The following is a 26,618-nucleotide window of genomic DNA, read 5'->3' on the forward strand; positions in this document are numbered from 1 at the left end:
GATCACAACAGACCAGACCAGAACAGACCAGACTAAACCAGACCAGACCAGACAAGACCACACAACACCAGACTACACCAGACCATAACAGACCAGATCAGACCAGACCAGACTGAACCAGACCAGACCAGACCAGACAAGACCAGACCAGACCAGACAAGACCAGACCAGACCACACCAGACCAGACTAAACCAGACCAGACCAGATCGCACCAGACCAGACTAAACCAGACCAGACCAGACCAGACTAAACCAGACTGAACCAGACCAGACCAAATCAGACCAGACTACGCCAGACCAGACCAGACCAGATCACACCAGACCAGCCTAAACCAGACCAGACCAGACCCGATCACACCAGACCAGACCAGACCAAACCAGACCAGACCAGATAACACTAGACCAGACTAAACCAGACCAGACTAGACCAGACCAGACTAAACCAGACCAGACCAGATCACACCAGACCAGACCAGACTAAACCAGATCAGACCAGACCAGATCACAACAGACCAGACCAGAACAGACCAGACTAAACCAGACCAGACCAGATCACACAAGACCAGACTAAAGCAGACCAGACCAGATCACACCAGACCAGACTAAATCAGACCAGACCGGACCAGATCACGACTGACCAGACCAGATCAGACCAGACTAGACCAGACCAGACCAGACTAAACCAGACAAGATCACGACAGACCAGACCAGACCAGATCAGACCAGACTAAACCAGACCAGACTAAACCAGACCAGATCACACCAGACCAGACCAAACCAGACCAGATCATACCAGACCAGACTAAACCAGACGAGACCAGACTAAACCAGACCAGATCAGACTAGACCAGACCAGACTAGACCAGACCAGACCAGACCAGATCACACCAGACCAGACTAAACCAGACTAGATCAGAGTAGACCAGACCAGATCACACCAGACCAGACTAAACCAGACCAGATCACACCAGACCAGACCAGACCAGATTACACCAGACCAGACTAAACCAGACCAGACCAGATCACACCAGACCAGACTAAACCAGACCAGACCAGATCACACCAGACCAGACTAAACCAGACCAGACCAGATCACACCAGACCAGACCAGACTAAACCAGACCAGACAGACCAGATCACACCAGACCAGACTAAACCAGACCAGATCACACCAGACCAGACTAAACCAAACCACACCAGACAAGACTAAACCACACCAGACCAGATCACACCAGACCAGACTAACCCAGATCAGACCAGACCAGACTAGACCAGACCAGACCAGATCACACCAGACTAAACCAGACCAGACCAGACCAGTCCAGACCAGACTAAACCAGACCAGACTAAACCGGACCAGACCAGACCAGATCACACCAGACCAGACCAGACTAAACCAGAACACACTAAACCAGACCAGACCAGATCAGACCAGACTAGACCTGACCAGACCAGGTCACACCAGACCAGAACAGACTAAACCAGAACAGACCAGATCACACCAGACCAGACTAAACCAGACCGGGTCACACCAGACCAGACCAGACTAAACCAGACCACACCAGACTAGACTAAACCACACCAGACCAGATCACACCAGACCAGACTAAACCAGATCAGACCAGACCAGACTAGACCAGAACAGACCAGACCAGAGCACACCAGACTAAACCAGACCAGACTAAACCAGATTAAAACAGACTAAACCAGACCAGACCTGATCACACCAGACCAGAACAGACTAAACCAGAACAGACCAGATCACACCAGACCAGACTAAACCAGACCAGATCACACCAGACCAGACCAGACTAAACCAGACCAGATCAGACTAGACCAGACGAGACCAGATCACACCAGACCAGACTAAACAAGTCAAACCACACCAGACTAGACCACACCAGACCAGACTAAACCAGACTAGACCAGACCAGACCAGACTAATCCAGACCCGACCAGACCAGATCACACCAGACCAGACCAGACTAAACAAGACCAGACCAGACCAGACCAGATCACACCAGACCAGACTAAACCAGACCAGACCAGACAGACCAGATCACACCAGACCAGACTAAACCAGACCAGATCACACCAGACCAGACTAAACCAGACCACACCAGACTAGACTAAACCACACCAGACCAGACTAAACCAGACCAGACCAGATCACACCAGACCAGACCAGACCAGATTACACCAGACCAGACCAGACTAAACCAGACCAGACCAGATCACACCAGACCAGACTAAACCAGACCAGACCAGATCACACCAGACCAGACCAGACTAAACCAGACCAGACAGACCAGATCACACCAGACCAGACCAGACTAAACCAGACCAGACAGACCAGATCACACCAGACCAGACCAGACTAAACCAGACCAGACAGACCAGATCACACCAGACCAGACCAGACTAATCCAGACGAAATCAGACTAGACCAGACCAGACCAGACCCGACCAGATCAGACCAGAGTAAACCAGACCAGACCAGATCACATCAGACAAGACTAAACCAGACCAGACCAGACTAGATCACACCAGACCAGACTAGACTCGACAAGACCAGACTAAACCAGACCAGACTAGACCAGATCACACCATACCAGACTAAACCAGACCAGACCAGACTAAACCAGACCAGACCGTCTCATCCTCCTTAGGGTTCTGCTGGATCCATCGCTCCATCAGACCCATTGAGGTCCAGGTTCTGGGGCGGATCTATCCTTTCACCAGACCTGTTTGCAGTCATCTCCAGTCCAGTTCTTGTGTCATTTGACCTCAGCTTTTCTCGTTTCTTGACGCTGCGTTTCCATGGAGACCGATTCTGATGGGACTTTGGCCAGCTGTAGATGAAGGTCCAGATCAGGTCCTGGTTCAGGTTTCTGCTGGATTCCAGATCCTGTTTCCAGTCCTGACTCTTCTTTTAGCCTTCATGCTGAGATAAGGGTTCAAAATTGTATTGAATTCATCACAGAAGAGAAGAAATCAAATGAATTTTAATATTTCAACATATTTTATGGACAGAAAATATCTGCAAAAGAAGATTTTAATCTGTCAGAACTTGTCAGAGAAGTTCTTTAGCAGATTACAGTCACCTGATTTCATGTCGCAGCGAGACGACATTTATGCCAAACATGAAAGAATAATTAATAATAACTCAAATGTTTGATTAATATCTGGCTTAAGAGTTCATGCAGCTTAATTTGATCATTTTTATAGATTTATTTCCAAACCAAGTGCAGCAGTAAATTATCTATATTTATCAGGACAATAAAAAGCTCTGTCAGCATCTCTGTAGGAAACATTATTTTCCTGTAAAAAGAAAACAATCTTCAAGCTTCAATCAATTCCGTCGATTCCATGGAAATACTTTTCACATGTGCATTTACATTTTATCTCTCCTGCCAGCCGGGTCCAGGTCCAGGTCCAGGGCCAGGTCCAGGTCCAGGTCCAGGTCCAGGTCCAGGTCCAGGTCCAGGTCCAGGGCCAGGGCCAGGTCCAGGGCCAGGTCCAGGTCCAGGGCCAGGTCCAGGTCCAGGGCCAGGGCCAGGTCCAGGGCCAGGTCCAGGTCCAGGTCCATGGCCAGGTCCAGGTCCGGTCCATGTCCAGGTCCAGGTCCAGGGCCAGGTCCAGGTCCAGGTCCAGGTCCAGGTCCAGGTCCAGGTCCAGGGCCAGGTCCAGGTCCTGGTCCAGGTCCCGGTCCAGGGCCAGGGCCAGGGCCAGGTCCAGGTCCAGGTCCCGGTCCAGGTCCAGGGCCAGGTCCAGGACCAGGTCATGGACCCCCTCTGCTGCAGTTACAGAAGGCTTCAGGTAGGGGGCGCTACAGGAGTGCAAACTGCTCCATGAGTCCTGCAGTTGAACTTGCTCTGGACACATGACCCCCCCCCAGCTTCATTAAACAGGAATTTCTTCCCTTTTCTTTGCTTCTTTTCTTTATTCCTGATCATAAACTTATTCTACATGAAGTTTCCACCTCCGTTCCTTTTTCTGACTTCTAATATCCACAGATCCAGGTCCAGGTACAGGTCCAGATCCAGATCCAGGTCCAGGTCCAGGTCCAGGTCCAGGTCCAGGTCCAGGTCCAGGGATATCCGCAGATATCAGGAGTCAGGGGAGGAAATAAAATATATGTGGACATCTACAGAGTGGTTTAAGCAGGGAAATGATGGTTTCATTAATAGGAATGTTTCACACCGTCGCCTTCACATGCAACTTGTTTATTTGCAACTTCTTGCCAAACAGTTTGAACCCACTGAGCAGAAGGGAAACAGAAACCGCAGTCAGACGTGCAATTTTCTGCTTCCTCTTCCAAAGCTAAATCTGTCTTGTCTCGCAGAACACCACCCATCCTCTTGTGTCTCCGCAGTGTGAACTGGCTGATTCACATTAAAGCTCTCTGTCCTGCTGCATTCACTGACCCTGGGAAAAGTAGCTCATCTGACCTCTGCATGTCAACTCAGCACCGCAAACCTGCAGTTTAAACACAAAACTGGCTGAACTGGAGACATAAATATATCTACACTAACATGTGATGGTGGCTTTTCAACAGTTTGTCTTTATAAAAGTCAGAATTATTCCTCAGTTTATTTTCCACACAGTCTGAGTTGTTAAAACAGAAAGTTAACAAAACCATCCATCCAGAATCCGTTTACAGACCTTAAAGCAACCAGGGGTCCCTGAATGATGAAATAAAACTGTAATGTTCGAGTTGTCTGGACAAACCACTGGATAACTCCACAGGAACATTGTCTTACTCATGACAGACTTTAATCTGGACATAAGTCTGGTTATGATGTCATTAAAGGTGCTGATGACCTCATAAGTTTTGTTCAGGAGCTCAGGTGTCCTGCATCACCCAAACTCACCGTGATGTTTAGATTTATCTGCTAAATCAGACAAATCCTGACTCCAGTCAGATCAAAGGATATGATCAGAAAAAGTCTTTAAAGCATCTTAAGAAATAAAATCTCCTTTAATTTGTCGCTTCGTGTTTTTTTATTTTAGAAAGGATCAAAAAGTCACGAACTTTTTTCCCACACAGGCAGTGAACGCAGCATTCGTCTTCCCTTCACTGTCTGCAGGCCGGCGTGCGCGTGCATGTGTGTGTGCGCGCGCGCGCGTGTGTTGGGGAGGAGGAAAAGGGGGTGGGGGGGCGGCTTGTTCCTGGAAGAGCCCAGCCTGCCTGCAGAGTCACTCACATTCCTGGCCGCGATTCAGTGACTGAGCCAGACACACACACACACACACACACTGAGGGGGGAGGGGCGTGAGAGACCGAGACGGAGGCTGAGAGAGAGAGAGAGAGAGAGGTGGAGAGAGCGCGCGCGCAGGCTACCTCGCAGACGTCTCCTCTCCATCCAGTCAGACTGATCCGCGCGAGCAGACAGACCGGATCGTCGCGCGCTCCTCGACAGCAGAACGAAGCAGAAATCAGGAGTTTTATTGATCCGTATCGACGCACAGATCCCCCTTCTCCCCCATTCTCACCCACTCTGCCCCGGAAGTGGGCAAACGGAACTTTAGTCCCGCGTGGATCCCGGAGAGCCTGCCGGCCATGGAGAGTCCGCGCGCCGCAGGGAGCGACCGGCCGCTCTTCCCCCACTGAGCCCGACTCGCCCCGCGACCTTTCCACGCGCTTCCCTCTGACCCTGGATGTTTGATGACGCGCGCGGCTCTCCCACTCCGCCGTGGCTCCGCGTGCACCCGCCAGCTCCGTTCTCGTGCTTCCAGCAGGATCCGCGTTTCCAAAGTTGCAGGAAAAACATGGAGACTGTAAGTCGGCAGAGCTTCCAGCCTCATCCGGGACTGCAACAAACTCTGAAGCAGTTCCACCTCAGCTCTATGAGCTCCCTGGGGGGCCCGGCGGCCTTCTCTGCCCGGTGGCAGCATGAGCTCCTCTTCAAGAAGGACGGCAAGGAGCCCGAGCCGGTCCTGCAGCACCTGCCGCCCCCCGTCATGCCGGGGCCGCTCTTCATCCCGTCGGACCGCTCCACGGAGAGGTGCGAGACGGTGCTGGAGGGGGAGACCATCTCCTGCTTCGTGGTCGGCGGGGAGAAGCGGCTGTGCCTCCCGCAGATCCTCAACACGGTGCTGCGGGACTTCAGCCTGCAGCAGATCAACTCTGTGTGCGACGAGCTGCACATCTACTGCTCCCGCTGCACGGCGGACCAGCTGGAGATCCTGAAAGTCATGGGGATCCTGCCGTTCTCCGCGCCGTCCTGCGGCCTCATCACCAAGACGGACGCGGAGCGGCTCTGCAACGCGCTGGTCTACGGAGGCGCGTTCCCGCCGCGCGCCAAGAAGGACGCGAGCGGCGGCTCTCTGGAGCTGCAGCTCTCCGACAGGAGCTTCAAGGTCTACCACGAGTGCTTCGGGAAGTGCAAGGGCTTGTTGGTGCCGGAGCTGTACAGCAGCCCCACCGCAGCCTGCATCCAGTGCCTGGACTGCAGGCTCATGTACCCGACCCACAAGTTCGTGGTGCACAGCCACAAGGCGCAGGAGAACCGGACCTGCCACTGGGGCTTCGACTCGGCCAACTGGAGGGCCTACATCCTCCTGGGGCAGGATTACACGGGCAAGGAGGAGAAAGGCCGGCTGGAGCAGCTCCTGGACGAGATCAAGGAGAAGTTTGACTTCGCCAACAAGTACAAGAGGAAAGCTTCTTCCAGGGTGAGTTTCTGTTTTACCTTCCTGCTCTGACTCAAACTTTCCACCCATCAGAGCTGAAATGAGCTAAACCCCCCTCCTCCCAGTCAAATCACTGCTACTAATTGAGCCTCATCCAGCAGTGACAACAACACGCCTCTGGTGGTAATAAAGCCATTATTTGCCCCATGAAACGCACTTTATGGCTCTGTACAGTAAATATGGGACAAGTAAACAAGTCCACTTCTTTCCCCACCAGCTTGTTCACACTGGGTCAGATTGTTTTAATCGGGCAGCTCCTGCTGGGGGGGGGGGTCAGATGATGTGTGGCTGTAACGGGTCGGACCTCCTGGGGGTTCAGTCCGGTGGGAGGCTGCTGCCTCCACACCTTCACAGGTGTCTGGAAAGCCGTCTGCTTGGCAGGAATTCCCGGCTAAATCATGCAGGTTTCCGCGCTGGATGGAGGGATTATAATCTGAGTGGGGAGGAGGGTGAAGAATCCCACCCCCACATGCCCCCCCAGGAGGAAAAAAGGCCAGTGTGGCCATTTGCATCGACTGTTACACATCAATGGAGCTGATGAAGCAGGGTTTAGAAGTATTGTGGTGGAAACATAATATGATCCCAACAAAGAGGAGCATTCAGTAACCATCAGACCAGCCCCCCCCCCCCCCAGCCTCTCTCACCCCCCCAGGCAGCCTCTGACATCCTGGCTCTGCTCTGGGGGTAGCAAACGTGTCGGTGTTTACACCCGCTGCTGGCACACACACTTTCTTTCACACTGGAGTGGGCACACCTCGAGGACCCCCGCTCTCAGGGGCCTCTTCTCTTTCAGTGGGTGCCGCCTGGGCACCTCGACTCAGACCCCCCCTCCCGCCCACGCCGAGTGTTGAAGAAACACTGATGATGAGGAAGTACGAGCTGCCTGGGTGGCGAGCCGAGGGGCGCCGCTCAACGTGGGGGGGGGGGGGGGGTCTAAGCCTAGCAGGTTCATGAAAGGGGTACATATTGCAACACAACACCGAGCTTTGGGATGGGGGAGGGGCCTACGCCAGCGCTGCTTCTCATTGGTCAGATTTTAGGAAGAGTTGCTGAAGTGAGACTGGCGAGGTTGGCAGCATCGGGTTGCCGTGGCAACGGGTCTGTATCCAGTACCTACCTGGATCCAGCTCTGAAAGGTGGCAAAAGGTCAGAACCTGGACCCGGAGTGGTTCTAATGAACCGTGTTCAGCTGCATGTTGCACATCTGGACTCTCGCTCAGCCCACCTGCACGCCTGACATGATGTCATCACGCCAGACACCTGCGGCGTCGCCACCTGTTTCTGCTGTGGTAACAGCGGGGCGTTGTTATGGCGACGGCTGCAGCAGATGAGACGCTGCAGAGAACATTGATGCTACTGAGGCGTGAGCAGCAGTCTCGCATGCAGACAGACACAGGAAGTCATATTGCCACACTTCCCTTTCTGCAGACGCTCTTTAGAAAGCTCATCTTTCGCCTTCATGGCGGAGCGCTGGAGGCCGAGGGCGTGCACCAGCATGAGCATGTCCTCTGCTGGGTTCTTCCCGGTTCTGCTGGGTTCTGTGTGGAAGGCCCACGCCAGGCCTGGCTGGTGTCTGGCTGGTGACGTGTGGGCGGCACATAATCACCGGCTTTCAGGATGTTCAGATAAGAACTGCGGCTGCAGATTCTGTGTGTTACTTTATATTTCTCCCTGAAGTGGAGGTATGGAGGTGTGGAGGTATGGCGGTATGGAGGTGTGGAGGTGTGGAGGTGTGGAGGTGTGGCGGTGTGGAGGTATGGAGGTGTGGAGGTATGGCGGTGTGGAGGTGTGGAGGTGTGGAGGTATGGCGGTGTGGAGGTGTGGAGGTGTGGAGGTATGGCGGTGTGGAGGTGTGGAGGTGTGGAGGTATGGCGGTGTGGAGGTATGGAGGTATGGAGGTATGGAGGTGTGGCGGTGTGGAGGTGTGGAGGTATGGAGGTGTGGCGGTGTGGCGGTGTGGAGGTGTGGAGGTATGGAGGTATGGAGGTGTGGCGGTGTGGAGGTGTGGAGGTATGGCGGTGTGGAGGTATGGCGGTGTGGAGGTGTGGAGGTATGGAGGTATGGCGGTGTGGCGGTATGGAGGTATGGCGGTGTGGAGGTATGGAGGTATGGCGGTGTGGCGGTGTGGCGGTGTGGAGGTATGGAGGTATGGAGGTGTGGCGGTGTGGAGGTATGGAGGTATGGAGGTATGGCGGTGTGGAGGTATGGAGGTATGGAGGTGTGGAGGTGTGGAGGTGTGGAGGTATGGAGGTATGGCGGTGTGGAGGTATGGAGGTGTGGAGGTGTGGAGGTGTGGAGGTATGGAGGTGTGGAGGTGTGGAGGTATGGAGCATGGAGGTATGGAGCATGGAGGTATGGAGCATGGAGGTATGGAGCATGGAGGTGTGGAGGTATGGAGCATGGAGGTATGGCGGTGTGGAGGTATGGAGGTGTGGAGGTATGGAGCATGGAGGTGTGGAGGTGTGGAGGTATGGAGGTATGGCGGTGTGGAGGTATGGAGCGTGGAGGTGTGGAGGTATGGAGGTGTGGAGGTGTGGAGGTATGGCGGTGTGGAGGTATGGAGGTATGGCGGTATGGAGGTATGGCGGTGTGGAGGTGTGGAGCGTGGAGGTGTGGAGGTATGGAGGTATGGAGGTGTGGAGGTATGGAGGTATGGAGGTGTGGAGGTATGGAGGTATGGCGGTATGGCGGTATGGCGGTGTGGAGGTGTGGAGGTGTGGAGGTGTGGAGGTATGGCGGTATGGAGGTATGGCGGTGTGGAGGTGTGGAGGTGTGGAGGTATGGAGGTATGGCGGTGTGGAGGTATGGAGGTATGGCGGTGTGGAGGTGTGGAGCGTGGAGGTATGGAGGTGTGGAGGTATGGAGGTGTGGCGGTGTGGAGGTATGGAGGTATGGCGATATGGAGGTGTGGCGGTGTGGAGGTATGGCGGTGTGGAGGTATGGAGGTATGGCGATATGGAGGTGTGGAGGTGTGGAGGTGTGGAGGTATGGCGATATGGAGGTGTGGCGGTGTGGAGGTATGGCGGTGTGGAGGTATGGAGGTGTGGAGGTATGGCGATATGGAGGTGTGGCGGTGTGGAGGTATGGCGGTGTGGAGGTATGGAGGTATGGAGGTATGGCGATATGGAGGTGTGGAGGTATGGCGGTGTGGAGGTATGGCGGTGTGGAGGTATGGAGGTGTGGAGGTATGGAGGTGTGGAGGTGTGGAGCGTGGAGGTGTGGAGGTATGGAGGTGTGGAGGTATGGCGATATGGAGGTGTGGCGGTGTGGAGGTATGGCGGTGTGGAGGTATGGAGGTATGGCGATGTGGAGGTGTGGAGGTGTGGAGGTATGGCGATATGGAGGTGTGGCGGTGTGGAGGTATGGCGGTGTGGAGGTATGGAGGTATGGCGATGTGGAGGTGTGGAGGTGTGGAGGTATGGCGATATGGAGGTATGGAGGTATGGAGGTGTGGAGGTGTGGAGGTATGGAGCAGGCAGGTTCAGCAGACAGATGTGTGTGTAAAGCCCAGAAGGTCTCGGTGGGATCTGATGTTTGCTGCATCTGAACTGAGCAGCGTTGCTGGGAATGTCACCAGGCTGAGGTTGGGGTGCATGCATTAGACGCAGCCGGTCTGTGCCTGCATTCCTAACCTGCCGCTCCCTGCAAGCGCTGAGGATGTGTTGCATGTCTGCCACATGAAGACAGTCCTGCCTGGGCTTGAACAGCGCATGCATGTCCCAACAGACAAACATGACTTTAAGGGAAAGTTGGAAGGAAATCATGTTTCCTCCTTTTCCTCCTGGGGGGTGGGGGGTGCTTTATCCAGCTGAACATGCATGCAGTGAGAAGAATGATTCATTTGGAGCCATTTTGTGTTTATGCTGTGTTGCCGTGCCGACACATTCCTGCGGGCGGCTGCCTCTGTTGTTCCGGGGAAAACTGTTTATGCTGAAGATGGAACCACTCGCTGTATGTGGGGGGGGGGGGGGGGGGGGGGGGGTTGTCACACTTTCCACGGCACTGTGGTGACGCTCTCAGACGCAAAAAGCTTCCCCTTTTACTTCCACAAGCCCCCCCCCCCGGAGAAGCCCCCGCTGCTGCTCGGGGATCTGGCCTCCAGCTGAAGGGGCCGCTTGTTTCAGGAGAGGAGGTGGAGCCACGGTGGCTGGCGCTGAGAGGAAGTGAACTCCCAGAGGGGATATAGGGCCACGTCCTGTTTCTTATGCAAGGCGCAGCGCTGGCTAAGCCCACTGACTGTCAGCCATGTCCACGTGGAGGACAGGACAACAGCTGGTAGCTCTGCATTTCAATGGCTGCTTCAGGAAGACCCCCCCCCCCCCCCCCCCGTTAGCACTGTTTGGCAAAACGGGACTGTTGCAGCAGAGCCGGGTTTGCCCCTTCTATGTGGGTGTTTTCAGCAGATTTGTAGCTTCACGCTACTCTTCTGCACCCGTCCAGAGCTTAGTCCTGGACCTGGAGGTGCCAGTCTGGGTCTGGAGCGGCGGCATGTCAGGGACGTCAGGGTCGATGATGTATCGACAGGCAGGAGTCTTACTGGGAAGTGTGGTTGATAACTGTGACACACTGACACAGAAAGTCCCTCCTTCCCCGCCTGGCTCTGTAGAAGAGCGTGATTTCCCAGGAAAGCTGCATTGTTCAGCTGCTGATGGTCAGATCCCTCCCACAGAGCTCTGCTGACGGTTCAGTGTTCCTGCAGCAAACCTGGAAGCTGAGCAGCGTTTCTGCCCACAAGCTGAACTCGACCAGTTACGGTTTTACTTCCAGTATAAACTGGAAACTGGCTTTTATATAAGTGTAAAACTGTCCAGTAGTTTTCATAAAAAAACATGGTTTTAATATTTCAGACACGTTTTTTCCTGATAAGAGTGAAACGTGGTGACCAGAGGTTTATTCCGTCTTTCTGACGGGTGCAGCGCTGGCGTCGCTACCAGGTACTCACGTTCCAGTTGCACCAACTGGGAGGAACTGGACGCCTCCAGAACAACCAACTCGTGAACATCTGCAGATGTCGTCAAAGAAGGAAATCATAAACACGAATATCACCACAACAACAGACGATGATTATGATCAATAAACCACAAAATTGTTTTTATTTTTACACAAACAAGCCCGTTGCAACAGAAGAATTGTTTATGACAACAACTTACTGCTGTTTCCACGGCAACCGAACGGACAAAACAGTTTGATAAAAACAACCATGGCGGCCATCTTTAAATCTGGAATCTCCGAGTCCTCTCAGTTCAGAATTCCAAAAACGCTTCATTGTTTCTGGCAAAAATGCCCGAGGACATCCGGAACGCGACGATAGCTGCCAATGTTCGCACATACACTACAAACAACCATGATGCCTGCATGGAAACCATGTCCTGTTAGCCAGTTAGCCAGGTAGCCAGGTAGCCAGTTAGCCAGTTAGCCAGGTAGCCAGGTAGCCAGTTAGCCAGGTAGCCAATTAGCCAGTTAGCCAGTTAGCCAGTTAGCCAGGTAGCCAGGTAGCCAATTAGCCAGTTAGCCAGTTAGCCAGTTAGCCAGGTAGCCAGTTAGCCAGGTAGCCAGTTAGATTTGGCCGCTTAGAAACGGAGCAAACTCCGAATGTAACCGATGCAGATCCGTCTGCAGGTCTGGCTTACGTGTCCAGCTTCAATGTGATGGTACTGTCAGACTACCCTGTAGAACCACATGTGGAAGTTTACTGGATTGGATTTAAAAAAATTGGATTTGTGCCGCTAAAAATCCAACGTGAGTCACATAAAGGGCAAAAATGGTGGCGGAGCTGCAGCGTGAAGCCTTGTTTCCATAAAAACCCAGCTCCTCTTCAGGAGTTCAGCTTTACCTTTCCAAAGCCTTCAGTCTGTGTGGTTTGTAGTGTGTGTGTGTGTGTGTGTGTGTGTGTGTGTGTGTGTGTCATCTAATGCTCAGCGTGCCGCGAGTCGGAACGTTTAGGACGTAGTTCATCATTCAGACCTTTACATTTCCATACTGAGTTTTTATAATGACTTCCCACACACACTGCTGCGTTTTTCCTTTCATCTTTCCTCATTTCAGTCAGAAATTAGCTGCTAAAATAAATTCATTTCCTTTTTTTCCCCTCCCATTGTGGAAAAATAAGCTCAGAGAGCAGAAACTCTGCTCAGTAAAAACTTTGAGGAACAATCGCACCAGGAGATGAACCGTCTGCGCAGCGGTTTGATGTCCCTTTTAATGCCTGCCTTGGTTTGTGTTTCCACTGCGACCGCTGACAGGAAGGCTCGAGATGACGAGGTAGAGCGAGGTAGAGCGAGGGAACACTGCAGGTTACACTGCGTTTGTCTGGAAAATCTTTCAGAAGAAGCAGCGGAACATGAATTAGGAGCTTTAATTCTTGACGTTCTGCACGTCTTCCTGCCAGAAGCTGCTGATTCCACAAGCCTGCAGAGTTGTAGGAACAGAAGGGATTTTCCCAGTCTCTTCGTGACTTTCCTTTAGACGGAAAGTGTTGAAGGTGCTGCTTAGGATGCTTCCAGGTGAAGTCGTTGCCAGCAGTGATCAGATTGTCTTGCAGCTGTTTCAACAACCTCGCTGGATTCATGACAACTGCTCATTCTTTGACTGTACTTTTTTTTAACGACATGTTTGGGACTTCAACAGGCAAAAAAACATGTGCAAACATATTTTAAAAGCAAACCCTGACTGGAGTTCCAACCAAAATGTTGCGTTTTTAGAGTAAAAAATCAGAAATTGATAAATTATTGTGTGAAATGATGATTTAAAGTGACTTGTTGAACCCTGAAGAACAATCTGAAAAGCCCGACTGCTATCAGTGAGAGACTGAGGAGATTAAGAAAAGAAGTTCAAGCCCTGATTGTCTGCCCCGCTGGGCTCCCTTCCCCCGCCGCCCCTACCTTCCCCTGCCTTCCCATGCTCCCCATGCTCTCTCCCCCGCCTCCCCCCACCTCTGCATCCATCAGTGGCTGCATCATGTGATAAATGCGGGAGGGGGCATTGCTACTGTTGTGTCCAGCCATGCATGTAGGGTGTCTGGGAAAGTAGTGTATTCATACCTCAGGAGTATACTGTATCTGTCTGAAGAGTGTTGTCCTTCCTCTGGTCTGATTCATGGCGTTGCAGTAAAGTGACCTCGCTGGGCTTTCCTCAGGCTTCGCCTCTTCGGGAGGAAGACCACTCCTCCAGGCGTCGCACGGACAAGCTCTTCCTCCTCCGGCCGACGCTGCTTTCGCCTCGCCTGACTCTTGCCTTGCAAGCAACACTGTCAGTTTTTTGTGGCCATTTAATATTTATGTCAGGTTATGGTACGCAGCAAGGTCCGGTGTGTTTATTTAATGAGGGGTCTCTGAAATATTCATCGACTCAGATGGCACGGCGAGACCCAGCCGACAGCCGTAACGTCACATTCCCGAGTTAGGTAGGCTGATAGGCCGTGTTTGACCCCTAAAACTCCGACAGATTGCCTGTTCTGCTGAGTTTTATCTCTGACATCATCAGCATCAAACAATGGAATCTGCATGGAAACGTCACGTCTGCATGGAAACGTCACGTATGCATGGAAATGTGAAGTCTGCATGGAAATGTCACGTCTCCATGGAAACATCACATCTCCATGAAAACGTCACGTCTCCATGGAAACGTCACATCTCCATGGAAACATCACATCTCCATGGAAACATCACGTCTGCATGGAAACGTCACGTCTGCATGGAAACGTCACGTCTCCATGGAAACATCACATCTCCATGGAAACGTCACATCTCCATGGAAACGTCACATCTCCATGGAAACATCACATCTCCATGAAAACGTCACGTCTCCATGAAAACGTCACGTCTCCATGGAAACGTCACATCTCCATGGAAACATCACATCTCCATGGAAACATCACATCTCCATGGAAACATCACGTCTGCATGGAAACGTCACGTCTGCATGGAAACATCACATCTCCATGGAAACATCACGTCTGCATGGAAACGTCACGTCTCCATGGAAACGTGACGTCTGAACAGCAGATGACGAGTTTTCAGACAGAAAAGGTTTGTTCCATAAATATCTCGGCTCTGATGTGGAGATGGAGTCAGTTTCAGAGCCTGGAAACCCCACCGGGGCAGTTTACCTTGTGAGGCTGAACGATCGTCCCCGCCGCCCTCCCCCGTCTCCTCCCCCAACCCCTCCCCTCTTTATGTTTGCAGCAGCACATGACCTTTCCCTCCTCAAATAAATATATGACCCACCTCTCCCCTCTTGAAGTGGTTCTGACCAATCACACGCTGCCCAGAAGCTCCCACAAGGGAGGTGGCTAAGACTCTTCTGCGCGCGCACACACACACACACACACACACGCACACACATTAACATCCACATTGTGCACGTGCATGTGCACGCTTGTTTCTGTGCATGGATCAGCTGTAGGAGGAAATTAGCATTTCCATCCCCATCTGCCCGTCTCCCACGGTGACACTGACCCCGCCCCCACCCCGCATCTCCCAACATTTGGGGAGGCGGAGGTCCACCTCTGCAGGGTTTCCTTTCGTCAGCTGGTTCAGTTTTACCTCTGATTGAAATGACAGCGTGGCGACTAGTCCGAAGCCAACGCCTGGAAGTTCTGGTTGGGAAGTTGTGGATGTGTGTTTTCTGTGGTTGGGAAGTTGTGGATGTGTGTTTTCTGTGGTTGGGAAGTTGTGGATGTGTGTTTTCTGTGGTTGGGAAGTTGTGGATGTGTGTTTTCTGTGGTTGGGAAGTTGTGGATGTGTGTTTTCCGTGGTTGGGAAGTTGTGGATATGTGTTTTCTGTGGTTGGGAAGTTGTGGATGTGTGTTTTCTGTGGTTGGGAAGTTGTGGATGTGTGTTTTCTGTGGTTGGGAAGTTGTGGATGTGTGTTTTCTGTGGTTGGGAAGTTGTGGATGTGTGTTTTCTGTGGTTGGGAAGTTGTGGATGTGTGTTTTCTGTGGTTGGGAAGTTGTGGATGTGTGTTTTCTGTGGTTGGGAAGTTGTGGATGTGTGTTTTCCGTGGTTGGGAAGTTGTGGATGTGTGTTTTCTGTGGTTGGGAAGTTGTGGATGTGTGTTTTCTGTGGTTGGGAAGTTGTGGATATGTGTTTTCTGTGGTTGGGAAGTTGTGGATGTGTGTTTTCTGTGGTTGGGAAGTTGTGGATGTGTGTTTTCTGTGGTTGGGAAGTTGTGGATGTGTGTTTTCTGTGGTTGGGAAGTTGTGGATGTGTGTTTTCTGTGGTTGGGAGAGGAGGATGGCTCCTTTTTAATTCGGGAAGGCAGTGGAGGGGGATGGGTCACACCATCCTGACCTCGGCCATGTGGAAGGGCAGCTCCCAGGAGTTGGGCCATGTATTGTTTGGAGAGGACAGACTGATGATGATGGTAGCGGTGTGTGTGTGTGTGTGTGTGTGTGTGTGTGTGTGTGTGTGTGTGAGAATGGGGAGGGGGGCAGGGACTGGTCGACCATTGTCACCATGGCTTGTGGTGGTATCAGATGTGGGTCTGTGATTGTGGAACAGATAGAGGTGATGCCCCACCCCCACCTCCTCATCAATGCGGCTGATCAGTGCTCCCAGAGAGTCATGGACCTGTGCTGATCTCATTGTGTACCCCCCCCCCCCCCCCCCCCCCTTCCTGCCTACAGCTCTCGTTGAAGCTTCTGCCATCCAGACACAACTCTAGGAACTATAAAAAGAACCATGAATGGTATTTCTAGATGACTGAAAAGCAGGAGATAAACTGAGCTCTGCTGGCAGACGCCAGGACAGGGTCGCGTCTCGTGCACACCGTGCACGCCTCTTCTTGGAAACTGCTTGTCATCCCGGCAGCAGGAAGACCTCTGATCTTTTCTTTTGTTTAGTCTGCAGTGACTCACTGTTATGTCTAGCCACTGGTGGTTAGCTGAGGGTTGGGTTGGTTAATCTTAAACTGGTTTAATCAGGAGGAGAAGCCGACAAGGAAACTTTGTCCCGGACCTGTTTGTTTGTGTGGCGGCGACGGTCGTAAGCTAAAGGCGTGCTTCGGTGGAGCCTCGGTGGAGGGTTCGCTGACAGAAATGGAAAGTTGGAGGGGTTTGCAGGTGAGGCCGGTTCATGCTGCAGACAGAAAGTCAATCTCTACTTCACCTGAGCTTCCGTTTGTCAGGAAGCCGAGGTGGAAGATGTGTGCGAACGAGGGCCGCGAAGCCCCCCGAAGGCTTGTTTTACTCCTCAGGAATGAAGTCCTGGAAACAAACCCCTACTGGACAGGCCAGGCCTTCCTCTTCCCAGTCTGCTAAGTGAACCCATCCCAGCTTGACTCTGGCCAATGAATCCGCCATGTAGACGCTAAATAAAACAATAAGCTGAAAGCGGACCCCTCCTCCGGGCACAGAAACCAGCTCCTCAGGTTCAGGAAGCCTCGCCAGGCCCAGACTCTCCGTCATCCCCCCACAAACCCATCCTGCTCACCTCCTATTGTAAAGCTCACATTCACAACTGTCCAGGCATCCTTCCTTTCCTTTCACACACTCATTGTGCTTCCCCAGAGCAGATAATGGACCCCTTGAAGCCCCCGGCTTATAATTATTGTAATTGTAGATCTGGAAGACAAGGTAATGTGCGGCGTGTGTGACCGCCTCTCAGCACAATGACGGCATTCTGGGTGAAAGCAGCGCCGCAACGCTCGTCTCCTGCAGCAGGACATCTGTTTGTTCCCAGCTTTCTGTCATTTATTTACGTCTGCATCCGCTGTGTGTGTGTGTGTGTGTGTGTGTGTGTGTGTGTGTGTGTGTGTGTGTGTGTGTGTGTGTGTGTGTGTGTGTGTGTGTGTGTGATGACGGCGGCAGTAGGGGGGTTGAGCGAGCTGACTTATCCCGTGTAACCTCTAGCTTTCCTCGCTGGGTTCATCTGTCTGCCCTTTTTAATTATCTTCTCACACACATGTGTGTGTGCACAGAGGTCAGGCCTGCTTCTGGACCTCCCCCTCCCCGTTCCCCTCCCCCATGCTCCCGTGCACGGATGCTCCCGCCTCCTCAGCCCTGCAGAGGGTCTGCCCAGATCTGGTCTGCAACGTCTCTGGTTGGTGGCGGACCGGCGGTGTCTCCGTCCTCGTGCAGGAAGAAGACGTCTCTGGTTGGTGGCGGACCGGCGGCGTCTCCGTCCTCGTGCAGGAAGAAGACGTCTCTGGTTGGTGGCGGACCGGTGGCGTCTCCGTCCTCGTGCAGGAAGAAGACGTCTCTGGTTGGTGGCGGACCGGCGGCGTCTCCGTCCTCGTGCAGGAAGAAGACGTCTCTGGTTGGTGGCGGACTGGTGGCGTCTCCGTCCTCGTGCAGGAAGAAGACGTCTCTGGTTGGTGGCGGACCGGCGGCGTCTCCGTCCTCGTGCAGGAAGAAGACGTCTCTGGTTGGTGGCGGACCGGCGGCGTCTCCGTCCTCGTGCAGGAAGAAGACGTCTCTGGTTGGTGGCGGACCGGCGGCGTCTCCGTCCTCGTGCAGGAAGAAGACGTCTCTGGTTGGTGGCGGACCGGTGGCGTCTCCGTCCTCGTGCAGGAAGAAGACGTCTCTGGTTGGTGGCGGACCGGTGGCGTCTCCGTCCTCGTGCAGGAAGAAGACGTCTCTGGTTGGTGGCGGACCGGCGGCGTCTCCGTCCTCGTGCAGGAAGAAGACGTCTCTGGTTGGTGGCGGACCGGTGGCGTCTCCGTCCTCGTGCAGGAAGAAGACGTCTCTGGTTGGTGGCGGACCGGTGGCGTCTCCGTCCTCGTGCAGGAAGAAGACGTCTCTGGTTGGTGGCGGACCGGCGGCGTCTCCGTCCTCGTGCAGGAAGAAGATGTCTCTGGTTGGTGGCGGACCGGCGGCGTCTCCGTCCTCGTGCAGGAAGAAGATGTATCTGGTTGGTGGCGGACCGGTGGCGTCTCCGTCCTCGTGCAGGAAGAAGACGTCTCTGGTTGGTGGCGGACCGGTGGCGTCTCCGTCCTCGTGCAGGAAGAAGACGTCTCTGGTTGGTGGCGGACCGGCGGCGTCTCCGTCCTCGTGCAGGAAGAAGACGTCTCTGGTTGGTGGCGGACCGGCGGCGTCTCCGTCCTCGTGCAGGAAGAAGACGTCTCTGGTTGGTGGCGGACCGGTGGCGTCTCCGTCCTCGTGCAGGAAGAAGACGTCTCTGGTTGGTGGCGGACCGGCGGCGTCTCCGTCCTCGTGCAGGAAGAAGACGTCTCTGGTTGGTGGCGGACCGGTGGCGTCTCCGTCCTCGTGCAGGAAGAAGACGTCTCTGGTTGGTGGCGGACCGGCGGCGTCTCCGTCCTCGTGCAGGAAGAAGACGTCTCTGGTTGGTGGCGGACCGGCGGCGTCTCCGTCCTCGTGCAGGAAGAAGACGTCTCTGGTTGGTGGCGGACCGGTGGCGTCTCCGTCCTCGTGCAGGAAGAAGACGTCTCTGGTTGGTGGCGGACCGGCGGCGTCTCCGTCCTCGTGCAGGAAGAAGACGTCTCTGGTTGGTGGCGGACCGGCGGCGTCTCCGTCCTCGTGCAGGAAGAAGATGTATCTGGTTGGTGGCGGACCGGTGGCGTCTCCGTCCTCGTGCAGGAAGAAGACGTCTCTGGTTGGTGGCGGACCGGCGGCGTCTCCGTCCTCGTGCAGGAAGAAGACGTCTCTGGTTGGTGGCGGACCGGTGGCGTCTCCGTCCTCGTGCAGGAAGAAGACGTCTCTGGTTGGTGGCGGACCGGTGGCGTCTCCGTCCTCGTGCAGGAAGAAGACGTCTCTGGTTGGTGGCGGACCGGCGGCGTCTCCGTCCTCGTGCAGGAAGAAGACGTCTCTGGTTGGTGGCGGACCGGCGGCGTCTCCGTCCTCGTGCAGGAAGAAGACGTCTCTGGTTGGTGGCGGACCGGTGGCGTCTCCGTCCTCGTGCAGGAAGAAGACGTCTCTGGTTGGTTGGTGTCTCACACCGAGCTCATCGGGTCTCAGAGGGACGTCTTGGTCTGAAGTGCTGAGAATCAGAGGAGTTTGGAAGCATCGAAGATCCATTCCTGCTCCTCCAGATGTCCGGGACCCCCAGAGGGGTCCTAAGGGATCAGGAGCTCCATTTGAGGACGGCGCTGAGGACAGAGAGACGTTTAGACGTAACGCTTGGGCTTTGCTTGATGACGGTCAGCTGACCAGTCGGTTGGACAGAGCGGGATGATCTGTGTTACTATTTAATAAGAGTCGTCATGGCAACCATGTGAAAATTGAGCAATGAAGTTTGAAAAAACATTTCCATTGTTTATATTTTGTCTAATCTGGTTGATTATTGTCTAAATATAAAGTGGCACTGCTCCTTCACGGTGACGGAGACGTCTGAGGTGTGTCCGTATCCGGATAACGGATCCATCCAGCGACCGGTCGGTTCGATCAACCTGGAAGTGCCGGGATGTGAAGTTGAGGTTGCGGCGGTGGAACTGCCGTGACGGCGCTCTGAGACACGCCGCCCGACGCTTCACCTGAAGTCTGAACTTTACTGCAGCTTCTGGCGAGGCGGGAAGTGGAGTCGGCTGTGTTCCTCAGAGGAAACACCCCCCTGGTGTTCTGCGTCTCGTGGTGTTTATGGTCTCTGAGTGATGATGAAATCATAACGCCGCCAATCATCCAGCAAGATCAATAACTTGGTCCCTAAACCTGCAGATGAACCAGAACTATTTTTGCAGAACGCTGTGAAACAGCTCTGCGTTGGTCTGGAAAGGACTGCAGACCTGATCCCAGTCCAGAACCCCCCCCCCCTCGATGACGGCTGTAAACGTCCCTTTCTCCTCTGCAGAAATAGTTTCTTCATACAGATGTGATGAGTAAGGCGGCGTGACGAAGCTGGAAACTGGTCGCAGCCGCTTTGATGGAGGTAAAATCCTGTTTAAACTCTGTAAACAGGAAGCAGGAAGCAGAAGAAATGATATGAAATCATGTAAAATGATGCTCTGCGCACGTGAAGACGTGAAGGAGAGAAAACGACAAGCCGTCCGCCATGTCAGGCCTCGTCTCTGACCTGAACGTCTCTGGTTCCAGGAGACCAGGAGACATTTCCGTCTCTCCACGTCTGCGACGAGCGTCTTCTTCTCTGCCTCTGCGTGGCAGACGGCGTTTAACGCAGGGGGAGTTTTATGACTGGGAAATGAGAGGAAACGTGCGCGCTCGTTTGCACGTTGCTGGGCTGCAGACCAGGCTGAGAGGAGGAGCTCTGCCAAGCGGCCGTGTTTAGTCTCAGCTGAAGGACGCAGCTGAAGTGTTATGTCTGTTCCTCCCCCGTGTCAGGACCCCGCCCGCCGCTGTCGGTGGCGCAACTATCCGCCTCAGGAAGCGCTATGAAACATCAGATCCCACTTCCTGCCTCGATCGATGCAGCTCAGGTCCACGTGCACGTGCACTCGCTCGCTACACGCACACACTTTCTTTCCTGCTAGAAGAATTCCCAAAAGCGGGAAGAGATTTGGTTTCCAGCCGGCGAGATGAAGGAAGCGGGCGGTAGAAGCTGGATGTGCCGTCCTGTAATCACCGTTTTCTGTCCTCCGATCGCTCAGGTGTCCCTAAAACTTCTCGTCCTGCACGCCGTCTGTTCATTTGTCTCCCCCGGTTAGCTGCGACGCTGACGAGAAGCAGCCGTGAAGCTGATGGATGGCCGAGGCGAGGAGGGGATGCTCGGCCGCTCCCCTCCTCCTCCCTAACAGCTCTAATGAAATGATGGATCCCTGATGTGGATGGGAGCCGAAGTGAAGGAATGACCTCACGGCCACCTAATCGTCGCAGAGGGAGCCGCCGGCAGCTAATGTGTCCATTACCGGCGATTCCTCCCACCCTGGCTCGGAGCGAGGCGGAAGATGCAGGAGACGCGGCTTCTGCCTCCTCGCCTCGCTGCAGCCTCACTCTTTCATGCACTTCCTGGATATTTTTTTGTTTTTGCACATTTTTCTGCATCAACAAGCCTCGTTGCACCTTTTGAACTCAGAAACCTTCCCCTGACGTCCAGAATAAAACTCTGTTGACTCAATATATCAGCGTAAGTCCAGCACAAACATGGGGCGCTGTGAGGGGCATTCTCTGTGCTTGTGTAAATGTTGTCTACTGGGTGTTCCTGTTGTTCCCCGCCTGGCTGTACGCTTCACCAGCCGGGGTCACGGAGGTCGCTGATACCAGAGTTTGCTCCCATGGAAGCCCCACCTGGTCATGTGACCCCCATGTGGGCTGACTTGTCAGTGGACAACAGGCAGAAAGTGAAAACACAGCACATGTGCACACACACACACACACACACACACACACACACACACACACACACAGCTGAACCCACATGACGCTCTGAAAGCGCTGAAATCCCTCCTACTTCCCTTTTTCTGTGTATCGCTGGCGCGAGGCGAGTGTCGGCCACAAGCCAGCAGTCTGTCGGTGTGACTGTGCACCGCAGGCAGCAAGCCGTACGCTTCTGGTTTCGACACGGCGCTGCCTTGGCGACCCGCCCTGCTGTTGGAGCGTCTGATGCAACAGCACCAACTCTTCAGCTCAAACGTTCCTTCTGTTCACCACCAGGTTCTCTGCAGGTTTCAGGTTCATGGCAAGAAAAGTCACGACTCCGACCACGCTGACGATGCGGTGCTGACATGTAATCCCGGTCTGTCCGCTCTCTAACGCCCGCCCCCCCCCCCCCCCTCCTCTGGCTCCACGGCGGAGTTCCACAGTGGAACAAAATGTCCGACTCGGGAGTGGAAAACACCAGCATGTACTGGCCGCTGCGCTGGATTTTGAGGCTGCCCAGCTGCCTGAGCTGAACCAAAGGGCCTCTTTGTGCTCCGGCCTCATGCAGAAACACCCCAGCAGTGAGAAGCACCTCCTAAAAACAAAACCAGCAGCAGGTCAGAGGCCTGTGTGCAGGATCCAAGCGGCGGCGCTGCCAGGGTCCGAGGTTCCAAAGAAATCTGGCGATTCGACCAAAGAAAACAGAGGAAGGAAGTTTCCAGTTGACCTGGAGAGAACCCGTGTGGTCAGCTTCCCCCTCGCCGTGCACGAAGCACGATGCTGCACGTCAAAGTCGCTTCGCAGCCGAAGGTTCGAACGCATGGCGGGAAGCATGCAGATGTTCCCACGGCACGCCAAACCGGCTTCCTGGTCCTGCCGGGCCGAGCCGCTGAGCAACGGTGGGATTAGAGACGGGATGGTCGCTGCGCGGTGCGACAGCGGCTTCAGTCATAACGCTAAGAGCTCTTCTTTTAGCCGCGTTATCGTCCTGAAAGGGTAAATTTACTGGTGCAGGTTTGGTCTGCCGGCTGTTTCAGCCTCACTTTAGAGATTATTAGTTTCATAAAACACAGAACTGGAAAATGAGAGTTTTTAAATTCTTGTTTTATAATGAAAGGAATCCAACGACACCGCGTGACAACTGCGCGGTCGTTTGACCAGCTCGGACGACCGCGCAGCATCCCAGTACAGCTGCGTGATGCTAGGAGAAACATCTGCACGGTCCACACCGGTGTGTTTTCCACATGTAATTCAGTCCTTATGATATGAAATGATATGAAAATACTGGGAATCTGTGAAACACAACAAACTAATCCCTGTGAAGACATAAAAACAGAGATGCGTCTCTGTTGCCTAGTAACCGTCTTTTCTGCCCGTTTCACCCGACATGAAGCATCAGATCAGTCAGACATGTTGGAGGCAACATGTGTTTACCACATCCAAAAGCCAAAAGTTCATAAAACCAAATTAAAAATCCCGCCTGTTCCAGCCCAACACGAAGGTAAACGCCGTAGCAACGCCGTCTGGAGGCTGTTCCAAACCCGCGCAGCACAAATCATCTTTAAAACTTTGAGAAGAGAAAGGTTCATGAACCGGATCTGTTGGATCTGCAGGACCGAGGACTGAAACGTCCTAAAAACTAAAGACTAAACCTGCTAACCGGAAGAGAAACAACCGCGTCGTCGTGGAGACGATGGAGGGAGACCTGGCGGCCGGCTGACCACACACTCCCAGCGGCGTTTACACACTAATCTGTGTAAAAGGTCATTAGACTGCAGAGCATAAATGAGCTCTGCTCTGAAATCAGAGTAAAAATAGAGACGTGTGTCCTCAGAGCAGGCGTGCAGTGAAGTTCCTCGCCACATGAAGCTTCGAGGTCATCTCAGTCCAGACTACATGAGGTCTGAAGGAGCTGCTGACAAACAGGCCCAGTTTTCAAAGAAGGAACAAACTCATGACTGTGGAGGCCTCGGCCGTCTGAGACCGTAAAAACACAGCGGTGAATGTCGTTTTCTGGCCCGCTGTCAGCTTTACGGCGCGGTGAGGGACGCCCACGCCGCGCGTGGCGGGTGGGTGCGCCGTACAAAGTCCCACAGTCAGAGCGCTACGCCGTCTCCACCTGAAGTCCAGCAAGCAGATCCAGAAATAGCAGAGGATGCCTCGCAGTCAGTCCAGCACAGAAATTTCTATTTCAGTCTGTTTGTCTGTAGCTTGGGGGGGGCGATAATGGGTTTACTTCAGTGTGTTTCAAGGTGCCAGACACTGTTCCTCTTCCTCTCTCTGTAAGTGGGCGAGGCGAGTGCAGAACAGTCCTCTTCCTCTTCCTTTCAGGCTCGCAGAGAGCAGCAGCATTAATGGAGGCAGGCATGAGACGTTAATGCACCGCCTCCACACCGCACAGCGCCCGGCCGTGCATTAGCCCAAATCTGCTGCTCTGATTGGAGCGCTAATGCGGTTGCTAAGCAAACGCAGTTTTCCGGACTAAATTGGAAGGGACAGGCCTGCTTCCTGGCTGGCTGGTGGGCCGGACTGTGGTTACCGCTGCTGCTAACGAGACTCACAAGTCCGTCTGGTCTGTGGCGACGTTTTCATTTAGAACGGATCTGGCTGCTCATTATCAGAGCTGTATTTATGCATCCCAGACGTCATCCAGTCGGAGCTGCGAGTTCAGCAGAACGTACACCGCCAGTTCAGGAACTCCACCACGTCTTCACAATCAAGCTGTTTGCTTTGTATGTGGAAGATCAGCGAGACGGCAGCGCTGTGCTGCAGAAAGAAAGCTGTCATGCAAAGACAGAATTACATCGGTACGGTAAAAACCAGACAGAAGAACACCTTATCACATCAATTACGTGATCAATAGTCCATTCACATCCATTCAGACTGGAAATATCAAACATAGCTGGAAGATCTGTTTGCTTTCCTGGGTCTTTAAGTGATTCAGGTTATTTTTAGGCCTCTGCTCCAGAACCGCGTCCTCGTAATGAGTCTGTGGTCTTCGTGGATAGCTGGAGCCACGTTGGCGGGAACAACATGCAGATGGAGCGAAGGAAAAAAGCTTCAGGCGTTCCTAAGAAAACCTTCAGGATCAAGACCTCTTTGGGACGCTGCAGCTCTACACTGCATTCAGATCAGAGATATGAGCAGCAGAACGGGACCAGTTCGGACCAGTTCAGACCGGGTCGGACCCAGTCAGACCAATTCAGACCTGGTCAGACCAGTTCGGGTCGGTTCGGGTCAGACCGGGTCAGAAAAAGGACCAGATGGACCGTTTCCTGCCTTTAACAGGTTAATAGATTTGTTTCCACTGGACTGAATAACGTGGTTTCTTTAAAACCTCATCAAGGTGTCGTGGCGTGGTTGCGGCGGTGCGGCGTTAGCGGCGGCGCCAGTAAACGTCCATTTACGCAGACAGACTGTTTCATCAGTGTCCCGTGTCGGTTACGTCTGTAACGTCGTCTGTTTTCTGTTATCCGTCACTATGTGGAAAACTGAGCAACTCCACTGGAAACCTGGGGGGCAGTGTTGTTCAGCTGACAGGCATCCAGAGAAAGAAACCACAGAAGAAGAAGAGAACACAGAAATTCCCAAAATCCGAAGAAGATGCAGAAGAAGCTGAGGAGAACAGTAAAAAAGATGTATTACTTCTTCTGGTGGTGGAGCCAGGAAGATGTGGAGCGTTCCCGCCACTAACCGGTGTCAGACTTCTGCCGTTATGTAAATATTCGGTTGGTCCGGATGTTCCCGTTTTTACGTCTTTAAAAACACATTTATTCTTTCTCTTTGTTTTTGTTTTTATGTAAACGTCAGTTTGAAATCATTAAATGGTCGACATCGGATTCTGATAAAACTTGAGTTGTTTTAGCTGCAGTATTTTAGCTCATCTTCAGTTGTGATGGTTTATAAAACAGTAAGAGACGGCAGAGCTACGTCGGGAAGCTTCTTCTGCTCCGGACTGGAATTCTTCCTCTGAGGCTGGAAAAATCAGCACTAATGTCTCTGTTGCACATCCAGACCTTTAAATGCAACCACCATGTCTACCGCTGATGCTCGACCAGTCAGATATTCAGCAGTCCTCTGATGGCGACTGTCCTCGTGTCTGCCTGTAGCTGCTGTGGAAGCTGACATATCTGCAGGACTCGATGGAAATGGCCATCTGGGATCCCGTAGGAGTTTCTGGGCTGTAAAGTTTCATCACAATGTGTCACCTTTTTGGATGAGAGCGAGTGGATGGTGAGCTGGATGAATCATGCGGTGCGGTCGGCCACAACAAAAGCCTTCAGATGATTCAAAGCAGCCAACTGTTGCGGTTTTTACTGCTTTCACTGCAGATGAATCATGAAACCGACCGTTGCTTTTAATAGTCGCCTGATATTCACGTTTTAGATTAAAAACTTGTAAAAGAGCCGAATGTCACACGTTTGTCCCCTCCTGCAGCGTATACAGGCGATCCATAACATATGATCCGCAGCGTAAGTTTTTCAGTGTCACGTTGACGAGTCTGGTCCACAGCTTGTCTCCGGTTGCCCATCGGCCCGCCAGCCGCCGGCTCGGGTTTCCCGTAAGCTGAGCCGGCTTCTCCGAGGCGGCTTTAATTAATGCAGCGGCCTGTTAGCATGGCAGCTTCTCAGAGGCTACAAGCTAGCCCGCAGCGAAGCGGTGGTGATGTGGACGAGGATCCTGTTTCAGGCTGCAGCGCTGCCTGCGTGTGTGCGAC

General features: G+C 53.4%; 1 protein-coding gene across 1 annotated transcript in view; it reads left to right on the top strand.

The window, feature by feature from the left end:
• The first annotated feature begins 5,364 nt into the window (after positions 1-5,364).
• skia (v-ski avian sarcoma viral oncogene homolog a) overlaps positions 5,365-26,618 on the top strand; it is an 87,227-nt gene continuing 65,973 nt past the window's right edge. Inside the window, exon 1 of the mRNA XM_079238952.1 lies at positions 5,365-6,678. Coding sequence (XP_079095078.1) covers positions 5,662-6,678 — 1,017 coding nt within the window. The 5' untranslated portion in view covers positions 5,365-5,661. The remainder of the gene's footprint in view (positions 6,679-26,618) is intronic.

Source organism: Telmatherina bonti (genome assembly GCF_933228915.1).
Source record: "Telmatherina bonti genome assembly, chromosome: 4".
Classification (NCBI taxonomy): domain Eukaryota; kingdom Metazoa; phylum Chordata; class Actinopteri; order Atheriniformes; family Telmatherinidae; genus Telmatherina; species Telmatherina bonti.